This window comes from Rhizoctonia solani, chromosome 9 (genome assembly GCF_016906535.1).
Source record: "Rhizoctonia solani chromosome 9, complete sequence".
Taxonomy (NCBI): Eukaryota; Fungi; Basidiomycota; class Agaricomycetes; order Cantharellales; family Ceratobasidiaceae; genus Rhizoctonia; species Rhizoctonia solani.
The window spans coordinates 233,539-256,568 of NC_057378.1; the positions used below are offsets into that span (position 1 = coordinate 233,539).

General features: G+C 46.7%; 8 protein-coding genes across 8 annotated transcripts; 6 read left to right on the forward strand and 2 right to left on the reverse strand.

The window, feature by feature from the left end:
- Nucleotides 1–57: 57 nt before the first annotated feature.
- Nucleotides 58–3,378, forward strand: RhiXN_07610 (SnoaL-like domain protein; the record flags this gene model as incomplete). Its single annotated transcript, XM_043327426.1, has 11 exons — nt 58–269; nt 320–367; nt 427–648; nt 1,678–1,811; nt 1,868–2,078; nt 2,138–2,182; nt 2,233–2,323; nt 2,398–2,607; nt 2,664–2,785; nt 2,843–3,120; nt 3,179–3,378. The coding sequence occupies 11 exons, from the start codon at nt 58–60 to the stop codon at nt 3,376–3,378; spliced, it is 1,773 nt and encodes a 590-aa protein (XP_043182811.1).
- A 588-nt stretch (nt 3,379–3,966) lies between these two features.
- On the reverse strand, nt 3,967–7,464 carry RhiXN_07611 (AMP binding enzyme; the record flags this gene model as incomplete). The annotated part of the gene is made up of 14 exons (XM_043327427.1): nt 3,967–4,082; nt 4,137–4,261; nt 4,314–4,416; nt 4,472–4,620; nt 4,673–5,118; nt 5,170–5,307; nt 5,363–5,542; nt 5,597–5,810; nt 5,864–6,181; nt 6,235–6,338; nt 6,817–6,861; nt 6,919–7,034; nt 7,092–7,168; nt 7,220–7,464. The coding sequence occupies 14 exons, from the start codon at nt 7,462–7,464 to the stop codon at nt 3,967–3,969; spliced, it is 2,376 nt and encodes a 791-aa protein (XP_043182812.1).
- A 146-nt stretch (nt 7,465–7,610) lies between these two features.
- On the forward strand, nt 7,611–8,060 carry RhiXN_07612 (uncharacterized protein; the record flags this gene model as incomplete). Its single annotated transcript, XM_043327428.1, has 3 exons — nt 7,611–7,709; nt 7,759–7,815; nt 7,875–8,060. The coding sequence occupies 3 exons, from the start codon at nt 7,611–7,613 to the stop codon at nt 8,058–8,060; spliced, it is 342 nt and encodes a 113-aa protein (XP_043182813.1).
- A 2,376-nt stretch (nt 8,061–10,436) lies between these two features.
- RhiXN_07613 (RNase H domain-containing protein) lies at nt 10,437–11,684 on the forward strand (the record flags this gene model as incomplete). Its single annotated transcript, XM_043327429.1, has 1 exon — nt 10,437–11,684. The coding sequence occupies one exon, from the start codon at nt 10,437–10,439 to the stop codon at nt 11,682–11,684; it is 1,248 nt and encodes a 415-aa protein (XP_043182814.1).
- Nucleotides 11,685–12,031: 347 nt separating this feature from the next.
- Nucleotides 12,032–13,565, forward strand: RhiXN_07614 (uncharacterized protein; the record flags this gene model as incomplete). Its single annotated transcript, XM_043327430.1, has 4 exons — nt 12,032–12,300; nt 12,387–12,874; nt 12,934–13,142; nt 13,212–13,565. The coding sequence occupies 4 exons, from the start codon at nt 12,032–12,034 to the stop codon at nt 13,563–13,565; spliced, it is 1,320 nt and encodes a 439-aa protein (XP_043182815.1).
- Nucleotides 13,566–13,809: 244 nt separating this feature from the next.
- RhiXN_07615 (alpha/beta hydrolase family protein) lies at nt 13,810–17,196 on the reverse strand (the record flags this gene model as incomplete). Its single annotated transcript, XM_043327431.1, has 11 exons — nt 13,810–13,962; nt 14,012–14,365; nt 14,419–14,599; nt 14,648–14,851; nt 14,907–15,006; nt 15,060–15,495; nt 15,553–15,906; nt 15,956–16,821; nt 16,878–16,924; nt 16,978–16,997; nt 17,065–17,196. 11 exons carry the CDS (start codon nt 17,194–17,196, stop codon nt 13,810–13,812), a joined length of 2,847 nt encoding a protein of 948 aa, XP_043182816.1.
- A 1,554-nt stretch (nt 17,197–18,750) lies between these two features.
- RhiXN_07616 (Costars family protein) lies at nt 18,751–19,143 on the forward strand (the record flags this gene model as incomplete). The annotated part of the gene is made up of 3 exons (XM_043327432.1): nt 18,751–18,786; nt 18,841–18,915; nt 19,006–19,143. The coding sequence occupies 3 exons, from the start codon at nt 18,751–18,753 to the stop codon at nt 19,141–19,143; spliced, it is 249 nt and encodes an 82-aa protein (XP_043182817.1).
- A 1,216-nt stretch (nt 19,144–20,359) lies between these two features.
- Nucleotides 20,360–23,023, forward strand: RhiXN_07617 (peptidase C14; the record flags this gene model as incomplete). Its single annotated transcript, XM_043327433.1, has 7 exons — nt 20,360–20,629; nt 20,677–20,807; nt 20,859–21,003; nt 21,052–21,099; nt 21,148–21,733; nt 21,808–22,664; nt 22,715–23,023. 7 exons carry the CDS (start codon nt 20,360–20,362, stop codon nt 23,021–23,023), a joined length of 2,346 nt encoding a protein of 781 aa, XP_043182818.1.
- Between the last annotated feature and the right edge of the window lie 7 nt (nt 23,024–23,030).

The following is a 23,030-nucleotide window of genomic DNA, read 5'->3' on the forward strand; positions in this document are numbered from 1 at the left end:
CCGGCCACGCCCTGAACCATCTGGGCAGTCTACACTTGGTGGCGCTATAGACTCATCATGTCACTTGAAACCCAGGCAACCGAACTACGTGCCGAGCTGGCCGCTCTAAAATCTGAGGTCGAACTGTTAAAAAATGAGCGAGATGTAGCGCGCGTGTTGAGTCAATACGTCTATGTCCACGACGAGGCCTTTTCGCCTGCGTCGCGCAAATCTGAAGCGCTAGATCAACAATTCGAAGATTTCTTCACTGAGGATGGCGTTTGTGATGCGTGAGCTGTTGTGTGTAATCCTGGAATGTATCTAATCAGGGACCGAGTAGATTTGGTTTACATACTACTAAGCAAGGGAAGGCAGAGTGGGTACGGAGGTAAATCCATGATCTCAACCTCAACTGTTGAAAAACCGGTACTAACTTGGCGCATGTAGTGTACTTTTGAGCCAAGGAAACATCATCGGGATGCAAATGGTTACTTCGAATGTTCTTGTTGACATCCTGGGCGACGGAACAACAGCCAACGCACGCACAAGCGCTATTACAACGATCGCAAGAGAGGGACAAGCTATTCGAGACCACCATCGTGCTGCGGGGTACTATTCGTATCGGTTGAGAAAGGTGGAGGGACAATGGAAGATTGCACATTTAAAGTGGTACGCACTGATTCTTACTACGGCGTCATCTACAGCTTATCCGTCATTAGGCACGGTTTGGGCTTGTAGTTCTTTTCAACGCGCTGCAATTCTAAAAGCTACTTGTTTAACAATATCAAAGACCGTAATTTATACTAACCTTCGATCGTGGACCGGTGAATCAAGGCCACGGTACATATTGTCTCGAAAAACCTCGTTCTTGGGTAAGTCTATGTACTAGCTGCTACGATCGGAGCCAAGACTAAGGGAAATTTGGAGAAGAAAAATACGCGCTTTTAAGAAAAAGATCATAAAACAGAAATAATCATAGAGTACCCCATATGCGAGTGATGAATATACGCCATGGGCAAGTAACATAGCACCTTCGGCCACACTAGTGCCACATCACACAGTACGCAGACCCCTTAATCGAACAGTACTAAACATGGATAGCATGACTGATACCTCTTGTGGTTCACACATGAACAATCAAGATTTATTGAACTCATAAACTCACGAGCCCCTAGAGTATCGGTATAGACTTTGTGGTAAAACGTTGTATGGCTCGTATCTTTCTTATCGTCATCCATGTGGTCTTGAGAGTTGAGCTATGGATCAAGGTAACTTGGTTGGATGCAACAGTACGTTTGACTAAGTGTTTATCAATCAGGACACCAGGCGCTACTAAACCCGCATACACCTGTTTCCATCGTCCTGACTCAATTTGCAATAAAGAGAAAAGGGCTGATTTCCTTTCCGAGAGCATTTGAGAAGTCGAACCAGTTCATACAACAAATTTCGGCAGAGAGCGCCCACGACACATGTGGAGAAGCGGAAGAGTGCATAGGCGCTGAGATGACTCCTGATTCATAGTTTGCTTTGGCGGAGCCTAGAGACAACAACGATCTGGTTAAGTAGCTGCTCTGGGCGTTTTGTTATGCATCTCCAATTGCGCTTGATTATGTTGCTGCTTCTGCTCTCAAGCTGGGTCACAAACCAAGCAACAGTAAGCGAGGATATAGATGACAGCTTCTCATACAGTTCCAACAGCCGTAGCGGGATCCAGTATCTCCCTTCTGAATCTAGCTGGATGATAACTGAGTATTCAGACTCTTCTCAAAGTTTGAATGGCACTATGCATTATAGCAACGCTACCGGCATGCGCATTGCGTTCTTTTTTCAAGGTACCTACTATCAGTGTCTTGTAAATCTTCATTTCTCCTGATTTGATCTGGCGCAGGGAATGAAATATACTACTACGGCGGAAAAGGCCCAGGATACGGGACAGTTGCTATTAGTGTTGATGGAGTGAAGCCCTACGAGGAAGTCAATGCTTCGTCGAGTACTGTACAATACAAGCAGTTACTCTGGAGTAGGACAGGACTGCCCTCTGGCGACCATCAAATTATGATCAACAGAGACTCCGGTCAAGTCTCGTTAGATTATTTTAGGTAGGTATGCCGAGACTTTGTTCGCGGTTATGAAATATCTTATTTCATGCTTTGAGTAGGGTTGTCTCGTTCAATGATACCATAGTCCCGTCCTTGACCGGACCGTAAGTGTCACACTCCTTGCCGGACCAAATCCGATTAATGCATTTGATAGGGGTGCCTCCGTCGTCCCAAAAGACGCACTAATAGTCGACGACGACGATATCAATGCAGTAATAACTTATTCTCCAGGATGGGAGAGAATAGTGAGTTACTCGCCAAGGATGTCTGACTTGCGAAATACAACATTCTGATGACTGCTTTCAACTGTGCGAATCAGGAAAATCTAAATGGCGCCACAAGCCCCGGAAATGTAGGCTTTCATAAAAATACGGTACACCGTACCACCACCCCGGGGGCCGTTGCTACGTTCACATTCAATGGGACAGCGGTTTGGTACTTTTCGGATATTGACTCGACGCATGGAATGGTTCAAATTAGTTTTGACGGAGAACAACCAGAGCGAGTTAGCGGGTTTCACAATCCAATAGTAAGCTCACGTTCCAGAATAGTATGCACCTTCTACTTTTCTAACATATCTGGTAGCTTTCTCAGCGTTTGATTTGGCACAAGACGGGTCTCAGTCCCAGTCTGCATCAAGTGACGATCACTCATGATGGTACACCTCGTCAATACGCCACTGTCGACTTTTTCGGGTATCTGCCTAGGTACGTTCATGTCTTTTACGAGCGAACTGTGATGATCTCACTCTGGGCAAACACTAGCAATGCTACTGCCATGATTCCGGGAGGTACAGCAAGTAGCACAGATACGGAGAGCAAACGTGGAAATTTTCGTGTAGCGGTTATCACTGGAATTGTTATAGGCATACTAGCACTGGTTGGGGCGCTCTATGGAATGTATCTCGTATACCGGCGCCGGGTACATTGGGCGAGACTTGTTCCCAAGCAACTCCGTCGGGGGATGCGACCAACCCAAGGGGTAGTTGATAGAACCGTCCAATATGAATCGATCCCATTCACAGCAATCGATCCAAATTATGGTATATGTTAAATTCCCACTCCCGAGTTTGCACTTCACAGTATTAACGGTCATTTCAGCTTCGAGATCAGGACAAAATCATCGGAACAAGCTTCCAAATCGAGCTACCGGTACCTCGATCTATGACTCTACTTTGACCACTGTTTCCGATACGAATTATTCTCCGAGTATTGGTCATTTAGGGAACTCGGGGAGCCGTAATCACTATGAGATGCCCCCACCATATCAGCGACCCAGTTCTGCTTCCAACGCCCAGTAGCCTTTCTCTCCTTTGAGCAATGCTTTGAGTATATAGCGTACATTTATGAACTTGATTTAAATTTTTCCAAATTTGTATGGCGCTGCTATGTCCAAAATGATTGAGCTCATGGTCGCCCAAACCTATGCAAAAGTGCTTTACAAAGAACCTGAAAATCTTCGGAGCTCACCGAAACAGTCCTTGAGGGCAGGATTGCTGCAGATATCCCCTATCACTAGACATGTGTTCACGCGAGTCGTATGAAATGCTGGCCAGCACTTGAAAGACACATCAGTGTTGTCATCAGGGGATCACAACAAGTTTCGCTTATTATCTAACCATATTGAATGCAGTCAATGTCAAGAGCAATATTTATGACTGAGATTTGTTTTCCCTTTCACTACTAGGGAACCAATTCGGTGTAATGATGGGGTATGGCAGTGTAGACCAGCTTTGAAGCACTATCTGAAGGGTGCAATTCGACTGAAGCTAAACGTATCTTTCAAGGCCCTTGCGAGCTAGACTCACATGCTTGATTCTGATAAACGTTCTCGCCTCCAATATCAAGTTTATATTAAGCAATTACTATTTTCTATGATTCGGAAAGATTTATAACTTGCTTTTAGAAGTCTCATTGGCTAGTTCTGTTTGAGCATATTTTCGTAGTTCTCTCCTCAAAATCTTTCCGGATGGGCTTTTGGGAATTGATTCGATTAGAGTTACGCCTAAGAACGGCATAAATGAGTTTATCGGTATTGCGAATTAAATACCAAACGTACCTCCTCGCAAATACTTGTGCTTTGCGACCCTACCCTGGATCCAAGACTGGACACCAGATTCAAATGCATGACGCTTTTCCGAGGATGAGAAAGAGTCATACCCAGCACGATGTACAATATAAGCTCTGCTCAGATTTATTGAGTTGATGAAGAGGAAAGGCACCGGTGCCCACTTACCTCGGGAGCTCTGTTGCTTGTTCTACAGACTCTATACCGATTACCCCGGCATCGATAATATCAGGGTGTGATAGTAAAACATTCTCGAGATCTGCAGGAGGAACTGGGAGAAAAAGGTTGGCCGAGTATATTTGAGGGGTTCGGTAAGCTCCACCGACCTTGAGACCCTTTGTACTTGATTAATTCCTTGAGTCTATCTATAATAGTATAGAAGCCATCCTTGTCCCGGATAACTACATCGCCAGTCTTGAACCAGCCATCGGGTGTGATAGCGTTCCTCGTGGCAGTTGGGTTGTTCAAATACCCCCTGTTGCAGCACGTTTGAGTATCGATGAGCAGATGCTAGGGTAAATGCCTACTTCATGACCGAGGGTCCTCGTAACCATAACTCTCCAGGCTGGCCCAGCTCCACGTCTAGGCCATCTTCTCCAACTAGCCTCGCCTCCAAATTTGGCAAAAGCTCACCCGCAGACCCGATCTTTTCCGTCGCGCGATGTAAAGGAGTTAACAAGACCGTCGGACTCATCTCGGTCAGACCACATCCTTGTGGAACTAACACCTCGGCACCACGACCGCGTAGTCGAGACCGAACGCTCGCAATGAGCTCGGCTCGTAGAGGAGCAGCACCGCAAAATAGAAAACGAAGAGACGAAAAGTCGTACTTGTCAACAACTGGGTGTGAGGCGAGGACAACAAGGACGGGTGGAACGACCAGAGCGCATGTGATCTTGAATCTCTGAATAGAAGCGCAAAACGTTTCTGGGTTGAATGCAGGAGAAATCACGACGGGAACCGCGAGAGTGAGCTTGGTCGGGTTAATTAATACTACATAACGATATTGAATCAATGCGCGTACCGGATACTGAATCAAGTGCATCGCGCCATAAGAGTGAAAAAAGGGCAGGATCCCAAGTAGAACGTCCCTACCCTGAATCATTTCAGGAAATGCGGCACGAGACATCGCAATAACAGCATTGGTATTATGATGAGATGTCTGCAAAATTCATAATAGGCAACAAGCTCATCGAATATCTAGGCTATGCACCTACCTCGACACCCTTGCTAAGTCCGGTTGTACCCGAACTATAGCACAAGTACACTGTCTCATCAGACAATTCTCCATCAAAATTTTCCTCTTCGTTGAGTTTCCCGCTAACCAAAAGTGAGTCTAATTGTTTATATCCTCCAGCCCCTTTGGGTGTGGGTCCATCAAGGTTCATCAATATCACCTGCCATGACCCATCAATAATTTCGCCAAACTAAGATGACATAACCCCACTAACGCGCTTCCGAACGTCTGCAGCCGCGACTTTGAGCAGCTCGAGCGCCTTGAGCAAAGTTTCAAGTAACGCTGGATGCACCAAAACGAAACCAGAACCCGAGTCCGATATTTGATGAGCGAGTTCAGAGGGTGTATAAGCCGAGTTGGCTGGTGAACACTTGAGTCCTGCAGCGATGCACCCCAACATAGCCACAGGCCAAATCAAGGAATTTGGGCTACCAATCGTTAGATCAGTCACAAAGCAAATGAAATAGTACGCGGTCCATACCTAAATATCATTATTGTATCTCCTCGTTGTATGCCCAGGGTTTTCTGCAGGCCATATGCCAGTCGAAGAGATAAATCCTTCACATCTCCTCGAGAAAGCGTTCGACCTGTGACCGCGTCGATAAATGCCGGAAGATCCTCATCGAACTCTGGTTTTTTCGGGAACAATTTGGAGAAAACAGACTCGCGAGGGATAATACAGTCCGGGTAGGCAGACTTGTATATGCTGGCTGACGGCATGGGTGCAAAGATATGAGACGAGTGGTCGTCGAGTTGGCAAAAGGTACCCGGAAAGAAATCTTCACGTGGGTTGACGTGGCTGATAGTACGAAGTTAAGAATTCGAAGATTTGATGCTCAGCCACTCGCCTACTATTTTAAGACGCCGGAAGCCAATTGATGGGCGAGAGGAATAGCCGTCCGATAATGAAGTTCGAGAGGTTTTGCTGCTGGTTTTTTACAAATAATACATTGTAGCTGCCCAAGGGGTTATTTTAGCGAGTAATAGTACTAGTGTAGTTAGTTGCTAGTTTATTGGCTTTTTATTCTTACTGAGAACTAGCATTTTGTGAAATATAACTTCCACTAGCCTATTTCGGTGGTCCGGGCCCATTCACAAGGACGAGTTTTCCAGCTGGCTTGGATGGTTGTCACAATAAAGTAGATGAACTGCTTGCAGTCCATCTAGTAATGAGTCATCCACGCATACATAGACTCTCTAAGGAAGCTCTAGTTACCATCCAAGATTTACTATGCAGGGCAGAGTGAAAGGGTTTACTTACCTCTATTTAAGTAGCGTTCCGCGAATTTTCAGGGAAGACGCAACCAAAGCAAAACTTGGGTCCCAAGCGAACATAGGAGTAGAAATATTTCATTGTGCCTTCAGAATTAGATACTGGAGCTTAAGAAATCAGACACGGATTGAGCTTAGATAGCTCTTCCTATGTAGGTTTACTTCTGTTTCTGCACTACGATTGTGTGGCACCCATTTTGGCTCGTCCTACGATATCACGTTAACCAGTTGAACCTTAACAATGGGATAGCCGCCAGTGCTTACTTGGAATAGGCGCAGCGCCTTGATATAGTCCTTTGTATCAAGAGTAAAGCGGTGGTAAATTCCTGCCGGGATGACAAGTAGGTCTCCCTTCTCAACGGCTATGCGTACCCATGCCTCTAATCAATGTCTGCGTTAGATTTCTGAAGCACGGCGATGATGAATATAGAACAAACCATCGGTTGTCCGCCTTACGTCAAAGAAGCCACTTCCGTCGAGAATATACCTGATCTCTTCGTCCTCATGCATGTGTCTACAGGCACTATCATTAATGACAGCCTGTATGGCAATCCAATCTACTCACTCTTCAAAGAACCCCTTGATCTTCGATTCATAAAGATCCCCTAACCCCTCTCGACTGACGTTGATCGTATCTCGGTTCTTATATCCACGCTCTTTCGCAACGGATTCAACAATTTCCGGATCATCGGCACGCCAGTACAGTACACCAAGTTCCTTCAATTCAGCCTCGGAGATAAGCAGAGGGGGTTCAGTAATATGAGGGAGTCTCTGGTCCGAGTCAACGTTGTCAAAAATGTAGGCAAGCATCTTGTGGTGATCGTTGAGTGGAGAATGTACACGAAAGAACAGAACCGAAATGACGCGATCGTATTGGTTAATCCCTGGCGCTTGAAAGCACACGCCCAGCGCTTAGCACTTCTATTGCTGATCAGTTGACCCTCCACCCCTCCCGAATGTCGTCATCACGCAACCAACGAGACGAGGCTCTCTATGAATCTCAGAATGACACCAGACTCGACGACTTGCATTCAAAACTTCGGACGCTGCGACATGTACGTGACAGTATCTGTGTTTTTTGGGATGCTGACGGGTCGCGGGTAGGTGACGATCGACATACATAACGATGCACACGCGCAGAACCGAGAGCTGGATAATACGGTTTGCCTTTTTCCCATTTTTTAAAACTCAAAACTTCAATTGAACTCGAAATAAATTAGGGAAATATATTCTCCTCGTTCCAAAACTCTCTATCCTCTTCGTCTCAGCGTGCGGCACGGGCATTCGGCATTGGTCCTGGAGGCGTAAAACAGTCTCGGCTGATATTGATGATTGTTGCCGCCACTTTCTCTCTGTGGGTGGTATACAGGGCTTGGGCATGGTGGGTTGGGCCAGTTGCCGCATAGGTTTGGATAGGACGAGGTTTTGTGTGTCGCATACGTTGGTAGCTTGTGAGTTCTGTCTTCAGGTTTTCAACATTCAATAGCACTTATTTGGACCCCCAAAAGTGTATCGTTTATTTTTTTATACCATAATAAATTCGTCTTTGGCAATTTCAGGTCCGTTTGCGATGGTCCCCATGGGTCGTCAGTATAAGTCGCTTACCATTACACACCCTCTCGCATTGTTATCGAGCCTCTATTTAATGGGATGATCAGAAGCCATAACATAACGAACGATCCTATTTGACGACCCTAAACCGGAACCCTGAGACTTGCTCTCTCGTCCTTTTTGCGACTCGTGTTCATTATGGCTTGGGAGCGCTCACGTCCTCCATGATCGCTGTGGCCGACATTGTTATAAATCTGAGTTCTTATGTTTTGGTTCACCACTTACCACCAGGCGTCCCGCGTGTTTCATATATCACTTCTAGCTCGTCGCCACCCATGTCTATCCTCTCTCGAGGTTCCAATCAAGATGTGTGATTGGTGGCAAACTAACAACCTCTGGAAACCAGATACCATGGCATCAGCGGCGTATGAGCAAGAGTGTAGTAGCTGCATTCGAACAATGCTATATATATTGGAGGGTAGAGTGGGTGACCATTTCCTTATCTTGATAGAGAGAGTACCGTCGGAGTGGTGTACTATACACTTTTTGGCCTTTAGGGGTAATCTCATCGACTACGGCATGCCATGTAATAAGGACCTTTTTAGAAGAACTGAGATACTGGTATCAGATGTATGCTTGATGATTTCTCAGGCCTGACGTCCACAAGCTTGGATTTGGATAACCTGGAGATCTTGTATGATCCTTTGAAGGTGGTTTGAGTGGGGTTTCTTCTAGCTGATATCCTGGAGTGACGCTTTTTGTGGGGGCTTAATTATATTAAACCATCGACAATATTGATGCTCATGACTGAAAACGTTGTCTAAAATAGCACCAACGTATTGAAGAAAGTGTATTTGAGCTTTGTAGCAATCGAATGCGAGCTTACATGTGAAGTCATATTTAGGATATTTGGATCTTCGCACTATATGCATGTGTGCGCACAAGGAATCAATGAACAGCTTTCTACTTTGAGGATAGCCACACAGATAAACAAAACTTCAAGGATCACGAATCCCCTTGTTTATGAAAAACCTTGCCCTAGACATGGGTCAGGACGACATGCGCGACTATGTTGCATACCACGCATTCCTGGAAGAAAGAGGTGTAGGTTTGAGCGTAGTCGGATTGTTGCCTATTTCCGAGGGATTTCTTGTCGATTCTTCTTCAGCTAACAGTGTCCTGAAGGTTCCGGACGGTCCACAGAAAGACCTGTACAAGACAATATTATACAAACTGATTATTTGGTAAATGAACAATGATCTTTATCCAGACCCTTCCTGCTCCCTTTGGGGTTACTAACATGAATTTACTTATTGCGCTCCGGGATGCTATTAGGTGACGCAATATCTATAATATCACCACTACCTAACTTTTAAATCTTTGCCATAATTGACCTGTGCGATTTGGATCCAAATTCTAACATCTATCTGGACAAGACTTATTTCAATGAAACTGTGGAAGTTAGTCCGTACTCCAATGCTGTAGCTCCAATCTTAATCAACGCTCATTCCCCTTAGAGAACCAGCTACGATTACTTTCGGGCGTCGTGCATTCCCTGGTCCTGCGTAAAAAGGACCTGGGTGGGCATGCTCGAGAAGATACCAGAAGATATACCATACAAAAATACAGTTCTGCCTTATCGACTGGTTTCTCAAAACCCTTATATTCTGAACGGAACTTATCTTTGCCCCAGACTGAGACGCAAGCCTATCATATCACTCATGATCTCCGTGTTTGTTAGCATGTATGCTTTATCAAGTAGCCGTAGTGACAACTACTTCAATAATATGTCAATGATCAAGAGACCAAGCTCTTGTTTTTTTTTCATTTTACTTATATTCAAGGAGCTACGATGCAAACAACAAAAACCACTCATAAATTGGGTCATTGAGTTATAAACAAAGAGAAGCCACAGAACTAGAGGTAGCAGAACCTTGAAGAAGAGAGAGCCCTAGAGGTGCTATAACGAAAAGCTACAAGGCATATACGGTTACCTCCTCCATATCAGTAATCACTTATTAAACCAACCTGCCAAACAACTAGGTCAATCTGTTTAATCTGTTATCTAATCTACATTTTGTTACAGAACAAGCCCGTAAATACCACATAAAGCTTGTACATGATATATGAGGGATAAAAATTTGGTGCATGCAATGATGTTTCGTTTTTGACACAGATGATTGCTTCACGTGACCATCCCACCCTTGCACATCAGGTGCCAAAAGCTTATCATGAACTACTCAGCTAAACTCAGAACCATCCCTAAGTCATCCGAAGTTGCTAAGCGCCTCCCGGCCTCATGGGACACGCATATACCCACCCTTAACAGCAACAGGAACAACAAGGCCAAGAGTTTACAAACCCCCATCCACTTCATTGCATCACATAGCCACCCACACATCGAGTTTGTCTCGCCACACGTTAACCACCCGTCCAACCCGTCCATCCCTTTCCCTGACCAAATCAAAATTAAGGACACCACCGACGGACTCAAACGAGACGAATACCGCGACAAGATTCTATCCGAAATCAGCGTGCTGGAAGAATGTCATGCCAGCGTCCTTGGCTATTCAGATGGACACGCGGCGGTGTCCAATGGCATTCGGAAAGTCGGCGTCGGCTACGTTATACGTGCCGGAAAAAGGATTCTGTCATCGTCGTCGTTTGGAATTGGACCGCGAGCCAACATCTATGATGCAGAAATGATGGGTATATTACTAGTGTTCATGAAAGCTAAACAAATAGCCGAAGACCAAGGCTATTGCAAAATACGCATATATTGCGATAACCAGTCCGCCGTCAAGTCAATTGCCGACCTCTCACGACACCCATGCCAGTTTGCATCCAGAGCATTCGTCACCGCCGCCAAGGCATTTGTGGCAGGACGCCCAGAACGATCTATTCATATCACCTGGACGCCTGGGCACAGCGGAGTCGAAGGCAACGAAAATGCGGACCGTCTGGCTAACGAAGGAGCTAGTGTGGCCCCGACCTCCATATTCAATCGCACCATCACATGGGCGAAAGAACAGGCAACCCTCAAAATCATACGTTCATGGAAGAAAGCATGGTACGAGCACTCAGAATCACGAATCAACTCAAAATACTACATCCCCCGCCCACCTGCGCTCAAACTACACCCCATATTCAACGCAAGCAAGCTGGGCAGGGACATCGAGTGCCGCCTCGTACAATACCTCACCGGGCACGGCCACTACGGCGAGTACCATGCGCAATTCCATCACGACGTAGATCCCAGGTGTGCCTGCGGGGAGTCGGAAGAGACAATATTTCATTTAACCACCTCCTGTCCCGCGACGGCGGGACACAGGGGGATACTCAGTGAGTTTTCCACCAACACTAACGATCCCACACTGTTTGGCTCCCTTGCAGGTCTCAAAGCAGTCGCAAAGTTCATTGCCAGGACGGGCATAGGCCGAAGACGAGGAGGCCCGCAGGCAGCCGCTCAACCCATGTAATATATACGCCCTTAAGGCTGCCACTTCATTCCCGCCCTTACGGCCTCTACCCCAAGTTAGGCCTTAAGCCACCTGTACGTCGCCTTGCGACATTTATCCTCTGACCGTGCTACTTTCTTCTTGTTTTCTTGTCTTTCTCTGTCTTTCTCTCTCTGTTTCCTTCTCTGCGTCTGGTGTTGTAGCTTTCACGGTTTGGTTCCGGTTTTGTGAGCGGTTTGCCTAGTTCGCATGTAGCTCCCGTATTGTTTATATATGGAAATGTATTAAAAAAATTGCTTCACGTGATAGTGTTGATAATAGCAATGGTTTCATGCTCACGTGGTATGCTCATGCATTAACCCCTAACTATGTTTTCCTGCCACACCAAAACAGTTGTTTACTCTAGCCAAGGTCAATCAAGCCAAGCGTCTCCCCAAGGCAGCTTGCACGTAAGTCACATAGATACTGCTGTCAAGCCCTTATTGGCTTCTGGGCTTGACAACGGCAGGATTTACAAGTGGGCGAAAGGGATTCAAGATTGGGCAAGCCCAGGAGAAAGCTACAAGATCTCTGACATCAGCCAGTCTGAAATCCTTGAACTTCAGCAAGAGATATTAAACCGTGGACTAAAACTCAAGTGCGTACTTATTATGACAACACTGTCCAATGTGGCGCAAGCTCACTGATGGATGCGTTCCTCTATTTCCTTCCTTCATCCATTAGGCTGCATTGGAGCGCATCCAGACAGGTTGCAATATTCAAGATGCCCAGCCTACTCCACTCGGCACCACTGAATACATGGGCGGCTACAATATTCCCCAGCCTGTGTACAAAATTGCTTGAGATCAAACCACGGTGCCTGAACCAAGCAAGTGTGGTTGACATGGGAGACTCTGAAATTAGGCTTGTAACGGGGTATAAACAACCAGACAAAGCTTTTGGGGTTTACAAAGACCATGGATCAGACGCACACTACACCCGGATGCATCCCAGAGTAGTTTTCGAGTCCGCAGTGAGCCAGAGCAAGGGAGGTGCTCGCAAGAAGGCAGAGCTATATCTCACAGAGACAGAAGTTGAGTGCCAGGTTCATGCGGTTGTGATCCTCAACTTTGAGAATGTTCCCACACAACTTCCAAACCTGACAGTTTTGGATGACAAGAAGTGCCGTGTAACTTTGGAGGTTTGGGTTTGCAATGAGACAATAGGCACAAGTAAGTCAAGCTGTCTGGGATATATGGACACTGTCCTACTTAACGTATGCATAACTTAGGGTTCCCATTGGATGACTGCCAGGAAGCGAGCATATCATCAGGTGGAATAGAGGATGTTAGCTTAGAACATGGATCGGATGACAACATAGCACAGGACTGTCTATCAGACACTTACAACTCGCCCGACGTAAGCTCTAATAATTCAACCCCCTCAACAGGCACTAGCAAGAGCCTTGGGAGCCTGGTCAAGCAGCGGGGTGAGACCATTGTGAGTGTTCTCATAGATTGAATCAATTTTAAGCATGTAGCATTCAAATAACACATGTGGGACCTTTAGGTGGTGCTTGACGAGTCTGAGACTGTGGAAGTAGAGCTCCCGGATTTAGTTCTGGATTTCTACGACTTCTTCCGGGTTTGCCAAAGGAATCCAGGAGAAAAAGTGGACGCGGAAAATCGACCAATCAATATCCCGATCAGAGGACTGAGAGACACTCTCCTGATGGCCCTCAAGGACGAACGTGGTCGATTGCGGGAACTGAGCACAGCTGCTGGTTATGCACAGGGCTCTGCGGCAGGGGCTGTAGCTTCTACAACACGTACTCGAAAGAGGCGAGCGGAGCAAGAGCCTGCAGCTGGATTTGCGGAGCAATCAAAGAAGCAATCCAAGAGCGGAAAACCGGTTGCAGAGTGAGCGTTGAGAAGGCTTTGTAGGCCATGTAGGCCAAGGTGTTTGAGTGTTGTTTACTTTACGTGTTATTAGCGGTGCCAAATTTCTGGAAGAATTTTCGTTGCAATAAAATTTGGCTAATGTATAAGACTTAACCAATCTCTGAGAATATGGCTTATATATATGTAAGATCTAAATAAACGGCTGTGTAAACAGGAAATCAACAGCAAAACCTTAGGTAGCAGCCTAATAAATAGAAAAGATGTATTTACCCCGTCGCGAGAATCCCTCCAAACCCCTTCGTATTGCTTTCCGGGCCAATAATCATCCACTCGGGGCCAGGGACGCCTGTTCTCAGAGGGAATGCTCTCAGAATTCGTTCGTAACCACTTAGATCCAAGGCATCCATATAAACGTGGTCCTATACCCGATTCAACGGGCGGCTCATAATAGCTCACAATTTTACATACCTTGTGAAAGGATAGTGCTCCTACCCCATTTATGTTATATCTTTTTTGCCCGATAACGATTGATCCATCAGGCAAAATTCGCAAGGGGCTCGAGCGGACCGCCATTCCATATTTGTTATGATGTCCTCCGATCACCACCACACTTCGACCTTCCAGAACACGTCCTTGGAGCTCAGAATCCCTGAGGATGGTGCAATCCAGTTTCAAATATGTGTAGAGACTGTGTGCAATCCGTAGCGCGATAGTTTGGTAATAGTCTCCTTCCCGGGCTGGGATAACGAGGGCTATTGGCATAGCTGAGGTAAGGGCGCTGGATAACGATCCATAATGATAGGATTTTGCCGTATGTACTATCTATAAATTTGTTAACCCAAATTCAATTAACTTTACTGTTCACAAAGACCAACCTCCCACTGGTTATCCTTTTCATATGAGAGCCAGAAAGAAGATTGACGAGGAACCTTGATTCGTTGGCTGTCGACCTCAATAACGTCCCCATCTTTCAGTTGAGATTTTGAGAGCTCAACAGAAAACGTATGAACGTTGGTCGTTTGTATAGAACTACCACTGACGTGAATTCGGGATAACCTTTTCGAAGCTGAGTTACATTTAGTGACACTGAAAACGGAAACCTACCTCCCAGGAACCTTTGCTTTCCTGATCCGCCAACCCCGCATGCTACCCGATTCTGATGGCCAGGCTACCGTAAGAGTAAAGTCGGTTTCTATTGTATTTGAAGCGGCGTAGGGTGAGGAAACCAGATCTTGAATGGCATTTGAAACTGGTTTCTCCTTAAACACCGTATCCCAAAAGTGGGGTTTTCCCGGAATCTCGGTCATGCTGTATGTGCGGATAATCAGACACGCATCCTCTATGATAGTGATCCCAGTCATACTTCACGTCAGCGTCCGGGTTCCACATTTTGATTAGTGCCATCCTTTCCCGCGAGTGCCATACCGGTACATTCTCGTCGCTACCGCCATGGACCAGATGAACTAGCCGGACATTTAGAGAAATATCGTTTCTCTATTGGAAATATTTTACTTACCTCGACTCAGCGCGAGATTCCCGGCTATGATATCTCCATCCTGTCCTTGCAAACTCGCCCTCAAAATACTCTGGAGTGCCGCATCTGCGAAGAGAGAACCACGAGAAGCTTGTGTGGGTACATATAACCGTGCACTAGTGTAGCCTGCTGCGGGAATAAGTGCAGGAATACAATCAGGGAATGCAGAAGTCAAATGCAAAGCGCCTTGCCCTCCGTTGGAGTGCCCGATTGCCACTACGGGAATGGTCTTGACCGGAACACCAGGCGGTTTTGGGACTGTTATCTCTGTTGCCAGATCGTGCGCAGTACAATAATCATCTTCATGCCATACGCCAACTAACTTCAAGACAAGAGCCCTTAGGGCAGCGCAGACGTCAGCTCTTGAAGCTTCCCTCCAGTCCAGGCCCCAAGGTGTTAGACCTTGTACTACGAGGACCTATGCATGCTCTGGGCGCGGAAGGGCTGAGATCCAAAATGGGTGTGTGTGCATAACTCCAGCCCCATGGAGTGCCAAGAGGATACGAGACTGAGTCGTAATGTTGTGCGTTTTGTTAGGAGGAGGAATGACAACGGCCGAGGCGGGTGTACCAGAAACAGAACGGTAAGTCAAAAGAAGCCCCTCTGTATCTTCAGATAGTTCACAGAGACTAGGATGGTTCTGGATAGGAATAGTGATGAGAAGCTTATGGGGGGTTCGAGAAGAGTGTATGTCGAGATGGAGACTGAGCTCTAGTGTGAGAAACCCAGCAGGAGCCAGGAGCGGTTTTTCCTGAACCAAATTCATCGATACTAGCCGCGTTTGAGACGGGGCCAATCTTATGGGCTCTATCATTTCGACGCGGATTTCCTGGAAAACTGCTTAGTAGCCCTTTGTCCCACGAAATTACGTTACGAACATCTGTCACCCAGGTATCAATAAATCTGGGTGTACCACCAATGGACCAGTACTCCTCTGAACACGAAGTCACTTCGATTCCAGCCGCGTCCCCATATGCCCAGCCATCGATAAAGTGTGGGAATACATGTGTCTTCGCATTGAATTGCATACAGGGAGTATGCGGATTGACCTGAGCATTTGACAATCTCAGTTGGTTAGGCTCGAGTGATGGAGAGTCCAGGGCATTGTTATCGATATCCGGGACATCTTGATCGCCAGTCTGTTCCACTTTGACCGAAATATCTACTTCAACGACAGGTGTAGTCCCGTCACTTGAGACCGTTGGGTCCCCAAAGAGACGTATCTCATAGTCCAGACTAATTAAGACATCTAGCTCCATGCCATTGATGGCAAAATCAGTAGCACTTATTTTCACCGCTTCGTGGTCAAAGTAAGCTTTCAAAGGAACTCTGACTGGAGGCATATCATCAGTATCGTAGATGTTGCAAGCATGCCATCTGGGGTTTAAAGATCCATGTCTAGAGTTGAGAATAGCAATATACGAGCACTGCGAAGCAGTCAAAACAAGATATGTCGGTCTGGATAAAGATAATGGATTGTGCGATAGAGCTGAAGTGAGTCGAATCGTTGTATGAAGGAGAGCGTGGTGTTGTAAACCAGACCAGCCTTCGGTGTGACGAATCGAATCCCAACGAATACCGGGAAATTGGATAGAGTAGTGAATTGATTCCAGTTTTTTATGGTCAGAGTCTCCCGAGCTAGCACGTGCTATAGCAGCGGTATGATTTGTCCAATGCACAAACCCATTGTCTGCCAAGTGGGACGTGTAAGCGTGAGTGTAATCCAAGGGGAAGACTATTTCGGCTATGAAATCAATTAGATTATTTGAAGCTCGCGTTTCTCAGACATCAATGGCACACATTTAAGAGGATATCCAGGATTCAAGAAATGTTGCTCGCGAGCCTCTCTGCGTAACCCTGGGTCAATAGTTGAATCGCTTTCAACGTACTTAATGCTCACTGAGGGAATGGTCCTATGACCTTGTAGTAAGAGGTAAATTTTAGTTCTTGAGTTTGATATGTGGCAAGATTTCAATCGACAACTAACCTCAAATGCATGTGAGATATAGGCTACCCAATGGTTTTCAATGGAACTCTGCTCTTCAATAGGATATAGAGCGGTTGCGGAAAGACTATATCTGTAAAATGTTGCAATCAAGACATAATTCAGTATCCGCATGATTAAAACACAGAATTCATCAAGTATCAAAATTCGCGATCTAAATTATCGATTCGAGAGGGTGCTTGATGCAGTGTAACAACTGGTCACGTGAGATGCCAATGTGGTAGGACGAGCCCCAACACACGGAGTGATGGGGCTATTGCTGACTCAAATTGAGTCACTAAGTATACCTGAACAATTGAGGCCTCCAAGGGTTACTTCCCATGTAGTAATAGTCACCCGATCGCGAGCTTAGGCTCTTGGCTCCAGTGCAACTCCCCGCGCAAAATGAAGGCCTGCCGAGGTTGACACAGTGCCTAAACAGTATCCCATCACTTTAGCTAACCAGCCTCTAGAGGTATGTTACTCCCTCTTTCGGTCAACAAATCCACATAAATCTAGTTCCTTCTTCTATGCATACGGCATTTTGATATGACATATTACTAGCTGTGGCGTTCGGAGGATGCATGAGGACTCAACGTCCAAACTATTAATGTAGGTACTAGACATAACTTAATATACTGTGAGGTACCTCTCGGGCCTCTCCTCTCTCCACACCAGAAGAAACTGTACTAATGACCCCTGCCTTTCGTCATTTATTCGACAATGGTGAATGTGCACTTCTTCCCACGATCAATTGGCTGATACAGCTAGGGCGCTATGATTTCTGAATAGACTTCCATGGTTCGAAGATATACGCACATCCTGTTTGCGGCTAATCAGGGTGGTTAACGTTAGCTCCTTCTCTTCGCTTCACCTGTGTGACCTTGCTCCATCGAGCCGATCTAGCAGCAAAGTTTTTATTCGGCTAGCTCTTTATTTGATGACCGCATTCCGGGGTTCTTTCTTCCTCATAGCGTAGTACTCATCGGAAAAGGAACGGGCAATAGACAATACAACGCTCACAGTTGGAGGCGGGGATATGCAGCAGTGCAAGGGATAGTTCTTTGCGTATGTGGGCACGTGCTATAGTGAGGAGCATACCCCGTACGCCCCCTATTCCACCGTGTATTACCTGGATAGTTCAGGTGTGCACGTTGGTAGTTTTTCTGACACATTTAATGACAGAATAATGCTCTGGTTATGGTTAAGCAGCAATAGACCAAATATTAACGTTGATGTCAATACCCCGGATGGAGACCAGGACGATGGCCCCAAGTGACTTTTTACGATATGAGAGTATACGATAATCTAGTTTGGTGTAGCTCATTGGGTTTGATATTACGACTGCGAGCTATCTTGCTCGCTTTCCAATCAGAGGTTGCCAGACGCCTTTTTCTTTGCCAATATTTCTAGTTTTGATGAGACAATGTACAAACTGGTTTTTAATCATAAAGAAATGTGGGATATTACATACTAGTGGCTAATGCGATGCAATGAGCGACAACCTAGCCCTACGTATTACCTTTTCCAGGTCACGAAAGTATTTGGGCGCTTGGGCTTTCATCAACTGGAAATGGACATGTTGGTAGCGGTCGCTGGTGCATACATCCGACACGTGCCTGAGAATATGCTGACTAAGCTCGAACGCGTATTGTCAGACCACAACCACGACACGAAACGACATCAGACATGCCTAGTATTGACGAAGAAGTCGAGTCCCTCAAGGTTAGGGACTGATCCTGACCTCTTTCTGAGTGGTACTGAACAGCTAACTGTTAGAGAGAGATCAAGAGATTGGGTACGAAACCAGCAGATGGTCAACCTGGAATTGCAGTGGTAAAGTTTGGTAAACTCGTAAGAGACGAGAAAGCCAGCAATATCTGTAAGTCGTAGCTATTATTCATTCTCGCTTCCTTGTGCTACATCTTTTTTGTTGCGTCTCAGCGTGCGGCACGGGCATTCGGCATTGGTCCTGGAGGCGTAAAACAGTCTCGGCTGATACTAATGATTGTTGCCGCCATGTTCTCTCTGTGGGTGGTATACAGGGCTTGGGCATGGTGGGTTGGGCCGGTCCCCGCATAGATTTGGGTAGGACAAGGGTTTGTGTGTCGGATATATTGGTAGCCTGTGAGCTCTATCTTCAGGTTTTCAACATTCAGTGGCACTTATTTGGACCCCCCAAAGTGTATTGTTTATTTTCTATACCATAATACATTCGTTTTTGGCAATCTCAGGTCCGTTTGCGGTGGTCTTCATGGGTCGTCAGCGTAAGTCGCTTACCATTACACACCCTCTCGCATTGTTATCGAGTCTCTCTTTTGAATGGGATAATCAGAAGCGAAGCCACGGCATAACGAACAATTCTATTTGACGACCCTAAACCAGAGCCCTGAGACTTGTTCTCTCGTCCCTTTGCGACTCGTGTTAATTTCGGCTTGGGAGCGCTCGCGTCCTCCATGATTGATTTGGCCGATATTGTCATAAATTTGGGGGTTTATGTCTTTGGTTTATCACTTATTGTCAGGCGTCCCGCGTGTTTCATATATTAATTCTAGCTCGTCGCCACCCATGTCCATCTTTTCTCGATGTTGCAATCAAGGTGTGTGATTGATGGCGAACCAGCGACCTCTGGAAACCGGATACCATGGTATCAGCGGCGTATGGACAAGAGTGTAGTAGCTGCCTTTGAAGAATTCTCTTTTGGGACGGTAGGGTAGGAGAGTGTGTACAGTCGTAGTGGCGTGCTATACGCTTTTTGGCCTTTTGGGGTAATATCACCGACTACGGCATGTCATATAATAAAGACCTTTTTAGAAGAACTGGGATACGAGTACCAGGTATGCGCTTGATGATTTCTCAGGCCTGAAGTCCACAAGGTTGGTTTTGGATAACCTGAAGACCCTGCATGACCCTTTGAAGGCGATTTGAGCGGGGCTTCTCCTAGCTGATATCCCGGAGAGGCACTTTTTGTGGGGGATTAATTATATTAAACAATCGACAAGACTGATGCTCATGACTGAAAATGTTGTCCAAAACAGCATCAATTTATTGAAGAGTGCGTGTTTGAACCTTGTAGAAATTAAATGCGAGCCTATCTGTGAAGTCATAATTAGGATGTCTGAATCTTTGCACTGGATGCATATATGCGCACAAGGACTAAACGATCAGTTTTCTACTTTGAGGATGGCCACATAGACAAACAAAACCTCAAAGCTTCAGGCCACGTGATAGTTGGCAGGGCATGGGCAAATCTGGATGTGTCCCATTCTTGACGCCCACACCCACTCTTCACACGAGCATGGCGGAAACGACTTCAAAGCCCTTCATGATGCAGCTTCGTGAAGCCCTTGCGCGCTCCAAGAGTAGATGGAAGAGACGAGTGCAGCTGCGATGGAATGAGCCTGGTTCGGTCCCTAATACCACGACAATGGAACAAGCTGGCGAGGGCGACTTGGACAGCTGGCCTCTGATCAGGGCTTCGTTGGATGCTCTAGAGTCTAGTGCAGACTGGTTCGGCCCGCTAAAAGTAGCTATCGGCCCGCTAATTGAATGCGTCGAAATCTATGAGGTATGGCTATCCATTATACGTCCTGTCTCTCGCTCACCATGGCAAAGCGCGAGTGCGACGGGCTCAAAGAACAATACAAGCTACGGAAGAAGCTGAACGTAATAATGAAAGATCTGACAGAGCTCAAGAAGCATCCAGCTGGATTCGCAATGACTGGTAGCATTCAGTGCATCATTCGGTTCGTCCAAGCCTAGCAATAGCCAGCAAGCAAAGCTGATAACGCTTATAGGGATATTCAAGAGGAGGCAGAAGCAATCAATGGTGAAAATAGAAAGGCAATGTCGACAGGGAGACGACTGAGAGGTATAATGGAAGGAACAGGAGAAATACTCGAGTGCTACAATCGCATCGACGAGCACCTTCGGCGATTGGTGGTAAGTGCGGATTGGTATATGGCAGCTGTTCTCAAACGAGTGCAATAGCTTAACGTGAATCTGAGCATAATGAACACTATCTACGAAGAGGCGAAGGTGAGGTGGACCGCAAGATTGTGATACGATAGCTCATAAGTAACACAGGAGTCACGTCTGACCAAGATATTGTCCGCCGAGTCTGCCTTTTACGACTCGGGAGGCGTCAAACGAGGCGGCTGTGCGCCAGGAACTCGCGAGCCGCAAATCAAGATGCTCATAGAATGGGCATCCAATCCAGACTCAGGAAGAACGTGCTGGATGAATGGAATGGCTGGCACGGGCAAGACCACTATCGCATATACCGTGTGCAAAATGCTTGGCAGTCAGCTAGGAGCCAGCTTCTTCTGCTCGCGCGCCATCTCCGAGTGCCGGCAGGTCAAGTCAATCATACCGTGTATCGCCTATCAGTTCGCTCGATTCTCCATTCCTTTTAGCGGTGCGCTCATCAAGGTTATGATGGCGGATCCTGATGTACATCGTCGAAGCCTGAAGCAGCAGTACGAGAAGCTTATTTTTGAACCGTTGGTCGAAGTAAAGGAATCGCTACCGGCAGATGTAATCGTTGTGATCGATGCGTTGGACGAGTGCGAGGATTCCGACAGCGTTGGCCAAATCCTCGATCTGCTACTCTCACCGGACTACAAGCTTCCGATTCGCTACCTTGTCTCAAGCCGACCTGAAAAAGAGATCTGTGCGCGGATGGCAGCAAGGACCAACGGATCCGGGACACACCGCTGGTACTACACGACCTGCAGTCGGACATAGTGGAGGCCGATATCAAAAGATATATGCAACTTGAGCTGAAAGACGTTCCGCTGACGAATGAGCAATGGTCTAACGTTCTCAAACAATGTGGAGTGCTATTTATCTACGCATCGACGATGTGTCGTTTCATCAAACAAGGCCATGTAACGGACACGCTCAATGAGGCACTCGACACAATCACAAACTCATCGTATATACAAATGGAAGACGAACAGTCTATCGATAGCCTATATTCGACAATACTGACAAACGCGTTTAAAAGGTCCGGAATGAGCAGGAGCAACACGGAACGAATGAAAGCGGTGCTCGGATCAGTGATATGCGCAGTTGAGCCGATGAATCGGGAAGTCATTGTCAGTCTCCTCAGGCTAAACAGCCTCCAGCATTTGGACTCCTTATTGCAGCCGCTGCGTTCTGTGCTCAACATCTCAGAGGAAAGTGGGCTGGTGACCACGCTACATGCGTCGTTTCCAGATTATTTACTATCTCACGACCGATCTGGCGACTTTTGGTGCGATCCAGAAAGCCGACATGCCTCATTGGCGGAAGCGTGCCTACAAGCGATTGAGGCGTCAGAACCAAAGATTAACATATGCGGCCTCCCTTCCTCTTGTTTGCTAGACAGCGAAGTGGAAGGCCTCAACGAGCGAGTGCAGCGCGCAATCTCACCCGGCCTTGCTTACGCATGCCAGCACTGGTCAACCCATCTATACCGCGGCGGGTACCGATCAGCGCTAGTCGATCGTGTGCGCACCTTTTTCTTCGATAACCTGCTACTGTGGATGGAAGTCGTCAACCTACTCAAGAAGATCCGCCACGGTACCAGCATCATTCAGCAAGCGGAAAGGTGGTGCACGGTACGTCAGCATAGCTGTGTCCAGGTTGAGATTAATTAACTATGCCTCAGAAACATACCATACCGGAAGACGTATCAAAAATCGCCCATGACGCCGTGCAGTTCGTATCGGTATACGCCAACCACCCCACATCCGAGAGCACGCCGCATATATATATCTCCATGATTCCGTTCTGGCCTGCATCACGACCGGTCTCGACCACATACAAGCCAAGAACAACCGGACTTGTAAAGCCACAAGGCACGGCAATCAGCCAGCGAACATTGTCGCTTGGCCACTGGAAGGTCGGGTCGGGAGTCTATCGATGGGTCTATCTGCTGATGGAACTCGACTGGCAGTCCCCACTGAGGGCGCATTGACGTACTC